Source organism: Centroberyx gerrardi, chromosome 20 (genome assembly GCF_048128805.1).
Source record: "Centroberyx gerrardi isolate f3 chromosome 20, fCenGer3.hap1.cur.20231027, whole genome shotgun sequence".
NCBI lineage: Eukaryota > Metazoa > Chordata > Actinopteri > Beryciformes > Berycidae > Centroberyx > Centroberyx gerrardi.
In genome coordinates this window covers 5,288,846-5,299,300 of record NC_136016.1, presented here as the reverse complement: position 1 = coordinate 5,299,300, position 10,455 = coordinate 5,288,846, and the positions used below count along the sequence as shown (strand labels likewise).

The 10,455-nt window shown below is 43.2% G+C and overlaps 2 protein-coding genes across 2 annotated transcripts; one reads left to right on the top strand and one right to left on the bottom strand.

Moving 5' to 3' along the window:
- Nucleotides 1-2,926: 2,926 nt before the first annotated feature.
- LOC144542993 (chymotrypsin-like elastase family member 2A) lies at nt 2,927-5,420 on the bottom strand. The gene is made up of 5 exons (XM_078290913.1): nt 5,411-5,420; nt 5,040-5,185; nt 4,699-4,851; nt 3,072-3,129; nt 2,927-2,963 (listed from the first exon to the last, which is right to left on the bottom strand). Exons 1-4 carry the CDS (start codon nt 5,418-5,420, stop codon nt 3,127-3,129), a joined length of 312 nt encoding a protein of 103 aa, XP_078147039.1. The 3' UTR covers nt 2,927-2,963; nt 3,072-3,126.
- Nucleotides 5,421-7,006: 1,586 nt separating this feature from the next.
- adprm (ADP-ribose/CDP-alcohol diphosphatase, manganese-dependent) lies at nt 7,007-9,954 on the top strand. The gene is made up of 3 exons (XM_071895872.2): nt 7,007-7,770; nt 8,817-8,939; nt 9,250-9,954. Exons 1-3 carry the CDS (start codon nt 7,200-7,202, stop codon nt 9,540-9,542), a joined length of 987 nt encoding a protein of 328 aa, XP_071751973.1. The 5' UTR covers nt 7,007-7,199; the 3' UTR covers nt 9,543-9,954.
- The last annotated feature ends 501 nt before the right edge of the window (nt 9,955-10,455 follow it).

Here is a 10,455-nt window from a genome sequence, read left to right as displayed (position 1 = left end):
TTCGGTAGCGAGGGTCAGAGGAACCAGAGAAGCTTCAGCAGGGAGGCTCACAGGAACCACAGGAGCTTCGGTAGTGAGGGTCAGAGGAACCAGAGAAGCTTCAGTAGGGAGGCGCAGAGGAACCACAGGAGCTTCAGTAGGGAGGCTCACAGGAACCAGAGGAGCTTCAGCAGGGAGGCTCAGAGGAACCAGAGGCGCTTCAGCAGGGAGGATCAGAGGAACCAGAAGAGCTTCGGTAGCAAGGCTCAGAGGAACCACAGGAGGTTCAGTAGGGAGGCTCAGAGGAACCACAGGAGCTTCAGTTGGGAGGCTCACAGGAACCAGAGGAGCTTCAGTTGGGAGGGTCAGAGGAACCAGAGGAGCTTCAGTAGGGAGGCTCACAGGAACCACAGGAGCTTCAGTAGGGAGGCTCACAGGAACCAGAAGAGCTTCGGTAGGGAGGCGCAGAGGAACCAGAGGAGCTTCAGTTGGGAGACTCAGAGGAACCAGAGGAGGTTCGGTAGGGAGGCTCACAGGAACCACAGGAGGTTCAGTAGGGAGGCTCAGAGGAACCACAGGAGGTTCAGTAGGGAGGCTCAGAGGAACCACAGGAGCTTCAGTAGGGAGGCTCACAGGAACCAGAGGAGCTTCAGTAGGGAGGCTCACAGGAACCACAGGAGCTTCAGTAGGGAGGCTCACAGGAACCAGAGGAGCTTCAGTAGGGAGGCTCACAGGAACCAGAGGAGCTTCAGTTGGGAGGGTCAGAGGAACCAGAGGAGCTTCAGTAGGGAGGCTCAGAGGAACCAGAGGAGCTTCAGTAGGGAGGCTCAGAGAAACCACAGGAGCTTCAGGAGGGAGAGTCAGAGGAACCAGAGCAGCTGAACCAACAGCAGAGTCCATTTCTGGGCTTGGTGTTGTGTCCTCTTCCAGGCCAGGCTCTTCGCTCAAATCTCCATCAAGGGGGGTGGAGTTCACGGCTCCATCCACTACAGCTGGCTGGGTGGAATCATCTAGTTCCACCTAAAGAGGGAGAGAAGCCGTTTGAATTTTTGATTTTTTTTTTTTTTCACTATATCTTATCCAGCTACTCATTCATACATCTGCGCAGGTCTTCTTACCTCTTTGGTGGTCAGCACTTCAGACATTTCCATGTGTTTCTGTGGCTCGAACATCACACAGATTTCCCCCACTGTGACGTCAACGATCCTGGTCAGCAGCTCTGGCTCAAAGTGCTTCAGCTTCTCCAGCAGGACGTCTGGAGTGTAATTCTCTCTGACCTTGTTCAGGATAGAAAGGACCTTTTCATCCCGGATGGAGCGGGAGAAGGTGGCCTGACGGTCCGTGGAGGTCAGAGAGGCGGAGAGCTTATCCTCAACGGCCTTCGTGAGTCCAACAGCCAGGTCACTGAGCTGCAGCGGGGGTACGGACAAGAGGATCTCCGGATTAATCCAGAAGCCCTGCAGCACTTTGGGCACAACCAGCATCACCATTTCCTGGGGGCTGAGGAGGCTGGAGCTGGGCTGCTGCTTCTCCATCAGGCTCCTGATGGCTTTGTCAGCCAGACGGATGATCTGAGGGTCTCTGTTGATGAGAGACGCTCAAAATGAGTTGAAATACACATTTTCTGAAAAGACACTATTTCCCCACGGGAATCATTCAAGTTTCATCTTATCTCATAAATGTGACTTACTGAAAACAAGGACTGTTGGCTTCAGGTGAGTTGAGCACGATTCGGGCTAAAAACTCAATAACCATCATTTTCATGCTGATGTTCACCTCCCACATCTGAAACAAGAAGTCAAATTAAGATTTGACATATTTACAGGATCAATCTAGTGTTATGTGATAATTTACTCTTTTCATGATCTTGGTCTTACCAGCTTGAGGAGAGGCTGGACACTTTCATCAAAACTCTCGAGATCAAACCTCCACAATCTTCAAATGGAAAGAAAACAGAAGGTTCATCTTGACTGTTGCTCTATTTTCTTCTCATTAGTAACAGACTATCTTAAAGGAATAGGCTAGTTCACCCAAAAATGAAAATTCAGTCATTATCTACTCACCCCCATGCCAGTAGAAAATCGGGTAAAGTTTGTTAGTCCATACAACAGATGGACAGACAGAGTTAAAAAAATAACGGAAAATAACCATAAAATGGCTCCATGCAGCGCTTACAGCATAATCCAAGTCTCTTGAAGCCAAAGGATCCCAAAGTGACTTGAAAAGACTGACATTTACACCATTATTTAGCTATATATATAGCTGTTGATTTAAAAAACGTCACATTTGAGCGCACCCCGACCTCGACAGGTAAGACTAGCTTGAATTACCAGAAACAAGACTTCCGGTTTGGCGGTTTAGCCTTCCAAATAAAAGCGCAAGATTTTAAAATAGAAATACTGTTTTAAAGCAATTACTTTGTATTTAATTGTCAAATTCAATAAGTGAGCACCCATATTAATGTTTGATGTCATAGCCTAATAACAATGAAAAATGCCATAAAATGTGCCATTTTTAACTATAAACTATACACTGTGCAGAATACATACAGAACAGAGACTAAAGTGGACATCAAACATGAAACATGGCATGGGGGTGAGTAGATAATAACTGAATTTTCATTTTTGGGTGAACTATTCCTTTAACATTAGCAGAGTTGATGATAGATTGAGTGGTGGACTGTCTCACCGCTCCCTGAGAGATTTCTTGCCCTGCTCCACCAGCCAGTCAGTCATGTCCTCAGCTGTCAGCTCAGATGGGACCTGCTTTTGTTGCTGACGCCTCAAAAACTGCACCATCATTTTTTTCTACAAGACAATAGAAAACATCAGATGTTCTCATGTATAATCATAGGAGACACTTTTACAGAGGTGTTTTATTTTGTGCGGGCCTGAAACACAAGTGGTTCTTACTTGTACTTCATAGTACTGCCACTCCCAGCAGAGCTGCACAGTCTCTCTGTACACCGGTACATTGAACAATACCTTTGAAGGAAATTAGATAATGTCACTCAAAAGCCTCTTATGCTACATACATACATACATCAGCTCAAAATCTTTACAATTTAACTGCAATAAACAATGCTCACATACCTTGATGGGTCTATAGATGACCCTTTCTCCTTCAATCCAGTCCATGGATGTTTTGTTACTGGATGACAAATCAACAGTGCAGAAACAACGACACAATAAAACCAACTACCAAACTCACAACTACAGAACAGAGGTAAAGGCACTCAAACACAGTTGATACTGGTGGCTGAAATGAACTGAGGGTGTTCAGGGAGAAAGTTTCTGTGGGAGATGGAATGGACTTATTGTTGAGTCACTGGGAGCAGAATTCTGCTCTTAATGACAGACAGATTCTGTTTTGGTTCAGCTGTTCAGGCAGAGATGACCTGGGAAAATACATGTCTGGGCAAATATGATGATCAAGATCGATCAATAAGTTGCCTTTACATTTTTTATTTAATCACACAGGAATGTCTTTTTGCAAGGCAACACCTGAATAGATGTTAATCCTGTGTTTTGACTTGGTTAGTTGGTTGGTATTGGGAATGTAGCCTACATTGCCCTAAAAAACTGCCAGGTGTATCAGCACTTTTATATCCTTGATACGCACACTGCGTAACATTTTGGTCAACATTGCAGGATTACACAGCCCAAGTAGACAGATAAACACTCTCACATTGTCTACATGGCAACTTCTAATGCTTTGGTATTATGCTGCAAGTCTGACTTCAATTCCTGTTGACCGACACGTTGCCTTGTCATCTTCTCCAAAATGTTGCTTGTTGTATCACAAGCTTTAGGTCCAAGATGCACAAGCAACATTTTGAAGCTGTGAAGAAGGAAAGTATTACTTACAACAGGGATGGGATTGGCAAGCAGGACAAAATCAATGTAACCACACTGGCTATAGGAGAATAATGAAAAAATACTTACATACTTTACATTGCTTCACAACACTTCCCATGTATCATGGCCCTTATTCCTCTCTCTAACACATTACACTGAATTGATTTATTAAAAGTAACTTTTACTTGAGTATATTTTAAATGAGCTGCTTTTCTTTTTAATTGAGTAGGTGTTTACACCAGTGATTTTCCTTCTGCTTAAGTAAAATCTCAGCAGTAATGCTTTCCATTTGCGCACGACCCTTCAGACAGCAGGCCTTTTATGGAGTTGCCAGGGCGTCTACCTATGCTAATCAGCATCAACAGGCACGCGCATCCAATTAAGGAACAAGTGGCATTCATCATCAGATACACCTGGAATACGCAAAAATCGAGACTCTGCGCATGCTTCATGAATCCCACGTTGGTTTTGCGTAGGCATGTTTCTTAAGAACAAAAGTAAGAACAATTTAAGAAAAGTTTTGTGAATGAGGCCCAATGATTTCCTTTTAAGTGAAACCATTTTCCTGCTTTTATTTCAGCCCAACTTTAACAGCCACATAATCACCACCAAGAAATGGCTGCCCATCAATAGCTGTGGGCTTTAACGTTAATTGCCTTGTCACAAAGACAGTAAACCGTAAGTACGCTGAATCTATCTGCAGAGCTGTAAGCAACAGAGAGAGCACTGCACTAACATTGTCAAGTGGAGCCAAAAAAACAATCTATGCACTGTACTGTAAGGTGCTTTGGACAGAAGCATCCACTAAAAGGAACATATTATATCAACAAATACTGTACAAGCCAAGCCCATGTCCACTCACATTGTTGATCCAGGAGATGTAGGCGCTGACGCGGGTGAAGACGGAGGGCTTCTTGGGGTAGTTGCAGCCCATGCTGGAGCCGAAGCTCACCACACCGCAGACGTCCCAGGAGCCGTCAGGGTTCTGACACTTCAGGGGGCCACCAGAGTCTCCCTGAGGGGTAACAGAGCCAGACGTGATGTTCAGGCAAAAGATGGCAAAAACATTTAGAAATTGTACATGGCACTGTGTAAAACTATTCTAAACTGTGAGGCTGGTATATTTTCACAGGAACTCCATTTCTATATTACATGAGACTGTAGAATAAAATGTAAGTGTTGTGGGAAATTAATGTGACTCACGTTGCAGCTAGCCAGCTGTCCATCTCCTCCAGCACAGATCATGTTCTTGGTGACCAGGCTGCCCCACCAGTCAGGCTTGGTGCAGTTGGAGTGGCTGACCACAGGCAGGAGGGCCTGCTGCAGGATGTCAGCGATGGGACCTCCAGCTGTGGGAAAGAACAGGGCATTCAAATTTAGGGCTGTAGTCAAGACCACCTTAATCAAGTCCAAGTCAATTCCAAGACCAGGTCCAGTTGAGTTCAAGTCAAGACCACGTCCAAAAAGGCCAAGACCAAAATAGGCAATAAACAGTGTACATGTCTTTCCAAATGTAAAAATAAAGCTGAAGGAGTTTCTTAAGGATCAACAGAGATGATAGCTCTGGACTATACCCTTCAACATCCAACTAATGAATATATTTTTAACCTCATTTGGCCCATGGGGCAAGACCAGCCTCAGAGCCAGGAAAAATAATCGATTGCAAAGGATTACCCAATCAGCAAATAGATCCCACCCCATTCACTTTGATTGACAGATGGCTGAGACATTATGAAAAGTAACATTATGAAATGAAGAGTTATGAAATAAAAAGAGGAGCAACGAAAAAAGAAAAAGGGAAATAAAAGAACCACTTTGAAAAATGTAATTCTGAATAATATCATCATGTAATTGAAAATAAAAGCCATTTGAAAAATAAAAAAAAGTTTTTATGAAATAAAAATACAAATAAATATAGTCATGTTATTATGAAAACAATAATTATGAAATAATATTATTTAATATTTTTTAAATGAAAGGAAAACAATCAAACAATTACTAATTTATGTAATTATTTATTTTAATGACACATATTTATTTATTTAATTATGACTAATATGGTCCTCCATAACCAAGCAGCACTTATTTCAATAGCATTTCCACTTTTAGAATTGGTTCGCCTGACATAATCTTGTTCAACCAAAATACATCACAGAGGACGGTGTGAACCGAATTTCCCAGCACACCTGTGTGATTCATTAAATGTTTTCTGTCTGTTATAACAGATCAGTACGTTTGCCAGTACTGCAAAACGACGTTAAATTGACAGATTTCTGTGTTTGGCTGGTTCTCTCATATTCACACCATGCCATAGGCTATGTCATGTCACATGACCTATCAATAATTGTGTTTTCGCCATACAGCTATATTCGTGTGCCTAAATTTGCCAATGGCAAACACATAACCAGAAAGCTACAGCGGTTTCGGTTATGCGCATTATCAACGCTGAAAGGACATTCGTGAATGTAACAATAGTATGACTTATGACAGTATCCAAAGAGTCGACAACATCAAGACAGTTACCATCCTATTCCAGCCTTGTCCGTAATAGGGGCGGGAAATTCGCAAATTAGTACAACTGCCTGATAAAGTTAACGAATCAGTTAACGAGTCACCCAGCAGAATCGCTAGCTAACGCATACAGCTGCTAATTTATGTAAGAGCTGAATGTTCTAACTTTAATATTCATTATTGTCAATGACACAGCCATACTACGCATGCGCCAATATTTGTACCTGCTAAGTAACGTTGCTTTTTTTAATACTAATTCAGAGATGTGTCTAGGTCTCACAACGTCATACGTAGTTTATTAAAACCTTATTACGCTGTTAAATCAAACAAGCCTCTTCTGGGAAAAAATAATGCAATGTGAGACTCCCAGCCAAAAGGAGGAGACGTAACCTGTGAAGACGGAAGTAAGCAGGATGATAACCAGCCATGAATAATACCCTCGTGATTGCAGTTACGTCAAGCTATCTAGAGAGAACCAGCATAAGCCCGGAAGTAGCGCAAATTTGCCTTCAAAATAAACGCGTAAACGTAATGTTGTCACTTAGCGGTTAGATCTTGCATACGTTTGATATGGGGTTTATTACTATATTATTTTGAAGGTTATGGCCGGAAGGCGTCGTTTTTATTATGTTTCACTTGACACTAGTAACGACTATGTAGTAAGTATCCAGTAGGAGGAAATTGTCTTCCGTATCTTTTTCTTCAGTAATTACAGTAAACGGTCTGGCTGGATTTCAGCATATTGTGAGGAGGTTAAGAAGCTACCGGTACTTGGTTAGCTCTTCCTGTATAGCAAATTTTTTCGGGAAATACACACTGATATCAGGCAATATTTCTAAGAAACCATCGAGAATGGACGACTGTTTCCACCAAACGCCACTGTTTACGTTCGGAGTGATAGCTGACATTCAGTACGCCGACATCGACGACGGGTTCAATTTTCGTCGGACAAGGAGACGGTACTACAGAAGCAGTCTTCAGCTGCTGCGAAACGCTCAGGAAAGTTGGTCCGAGTCACCTGTCAAACCTACATTCATCCTCCAGCTGGGAGACATTATCGACGGCTTCAATAAAGGGCACAACGCCTCAGACCGAGCACTGGACACCGTGTTGAGAGAGTTCAACTCCGGCCCTGCGGAGGTCCACCATGTGTGGGGTAACCACGAGTTTTATAATTTCAGCAGGAGCACACTGTTGCATTCAAAGCTCAACAGCACATCCTACTCTGACAAGGGGGGTGGGCCCAGTGCCGGTGCTGATATCTACGCCTACCACTTCAGCCCGGCCCCCGGCTTCAGATTTGTCGTTCTGGATGCCTATGATGTGAGCATGCTGGGCAGAGAGGAGTCGAGTGAGAAATACACCACTGCTTTGAATCTGTTAAGGGAGCACAACAGCAATGAGGATCTCAACTGTCCTCCAGGTATGCAGGCCTGTTACTTAGTCTCAATTTTTAAGCTTTGTTTGTCCAGGGAGAGTCGACTAAGCATGTGTGATATTTTCCAGAATGCTTCACATTCACACAGTTGAACACATTTACACTGGGAGCTGCCCAGTACAGCCAGAACCTTCTACTGTTGACCATTGGGAGCTTCCCAGTACCACCACTGTTGACCACTGGGAGCTGCCCAGTACCACCACAGTCTAGTACTGAACAGCTCCACTGGAGCAGTTGGGGGTTAAATGCCTTGCTCAAGAACACCTCAACTAGTTGTTGAGTAAAGGGAGAGCACTAGGATTCGAACTAGTGACCTACCTCTAAACTTTTCATTCATTCTTTCATTTACATTCTGGTTATTTAGCTGCCACTCAGGGTGGCGTACAATCAGTGAACAGGTGGAGGGTTCAGAGTTTTGCTATAGGACACTTCAACAGGACACTTGGCTGCTGATAGTCACATCAGCTGTTGATTGAATGAGATCGAAAAGAGTAGGGTAGACTGTCCTGGTGGGTAGGAAAATGTATCAGAAAAGGCTACCTTTTTAAATGTGGTAAAGAGTAGGGTAGCCCATCCTGTCGGGTAGGACAATTTATCAGAATAGGCTACTTAGGCCTAAATGTATTGTGGTAAAGACTTGGATAGCCCATCCTGTCGGGTGGTAAAATGTAAGGTAGAATGCCAGTTGCCTATAGAACGCTGTTTGCCCCAACAGCAGCAATACTCTGTAAACAATAGACTGAGACTAGGGTAACATGTCATACACCTACAGTACACTATTGCTGCCCCGAGAGCAGCATTGCCCAGTAGGATAATAGGCTACTATCTGTATAAATGTGGTTAAAAGTAGGGTAGCCCATTCTGTCGGGTATGACAATGTATCAGAATAGGCCACTTAAATGTATAAATGTGGTTAAGACTAGGGTACTAGGGTATAGTACAGGCAGAAATTGCAAGGGTTTTGTTGTATTTTTCCCAGCCAACTGTCTGACCAATAATTCAACGACATTTCCATCCATCCATCCTTACAGTGTCTGGGGGTCTAGAGCAGAGGTTTGCGAAGTTCAACGGCGGGTTCAGTAAGGAGCAGCTGGATTGGCTGGATGCTGTTCTGTCCCAGGCTGATGAGAAAACGGAACGAGTCACCATTGTCAGTAAGTGAAGTCTTTCCGATTTAGACATCGCATGTGAACTACTCCGAATGCCTATAAGACAGTGGTTCTCAACCTTTTTCCAGTCATGCCCTTTCTCTGAACATTTTTTAAAGATTATTTTTATGTAATTTCTGCTTTATTGGATAGTCACAGTGAAGAGATACAGGTAGGGATGCGATACCTTTGAACACTTCGAGAATTAGTAGCAGTAGTAGAATTTGTTGTAGTAGTTACAATAGTTACAGTTACAGTAGTTATGATACTGACGACCGAATCAAGCCTGACAATTCAAACTGTTTATTTCGGACAGGTCACCTCCCTGTTCACCCCAGCTCCACCGATCCCGTCTGCCTCGCCTGGAACTTCGACGAGCTCCTGGCCGTACTGCGCTCCCACAGCTGCGTGGTGTGTTTCATGGCCGGACACGACCATGACGGCGGATACCACCAGGACAAAGACTTGGGAGTGCACCACCTCACCTTGGAGGGCGTCATCGAGACTCCGCCGGACAGCGACGCTTTCGGCACCTTCTCCGTCTACGAGGACAGGATGGTTCTGAAAGGGAACGGCAGGATGGCAGATAGAGAGCTGCTGTTTCCGTGATGCCAAAGTGACAAAAGATGATTGGACGTTGCGCAGAGGCCTTATAGAGCAAATGAAACGGCACTGACACTGAAATGGAATTGATATATGACAAAGCTGTGATTAAGATTCATAGATTACTGATGGGTTCCCACTGGTCATGGAATTTTTGGAATACCGCAGAATTTAGACAGGTGTATTCCACACAGGGAAAGTCCTGGAATTTGATAAATTCTCTGAGGAAGGCGGGAATTTTCAGTCACTTTACAGACATATGCCAGAATGTATTTCCCAACTTCTCTCACACATTCATGTCATTGCATTAGATGGTGGTTTTCAGTTGTTTTTGTCCACAGCAAGCCCAACTGTAGTGGGAAAAACCAGACTGTTTACCACTTTACAACTTCTCTGAGCTGAAAAACAACATTAAAAAACCAAGAAGGAATCACATTCACTCCCAAGTGCTGAGAACTACTACAAAAACACTGACGCACATTCTGTCTGGTCTAGTACTGTGATTCCCAAATGAGAGTGAATGCATGCTGCTACATCAGAACACATACCTCATATACTTTATGGCACTGTATCCTAGGGCTGCACGATTTTGGCAAAAATCATAATCACGATTATTTTGATTGATATTGAGATCACGATTATTTAACACGATTACTCATTGACTTTGGGAACATCATGCATTTATTGAACTTTTAAAAAAAACCCATTGGATTTCTTTGAACTTTAAATATAATTGAACTGAAAAACAAAGAAATAAATGCAAATAAATAAATAAATAAAAGTAAAAAAAATGAGATAAATAAATAACTAAAATAAATAATATATAAAAAATAAATAACACCGACTATGTTGTAGTGCACTGTCACAACCTACTGCAAAATATTCAGTAGGTTGTGTAATCTATGAATCTTTCAGTCAG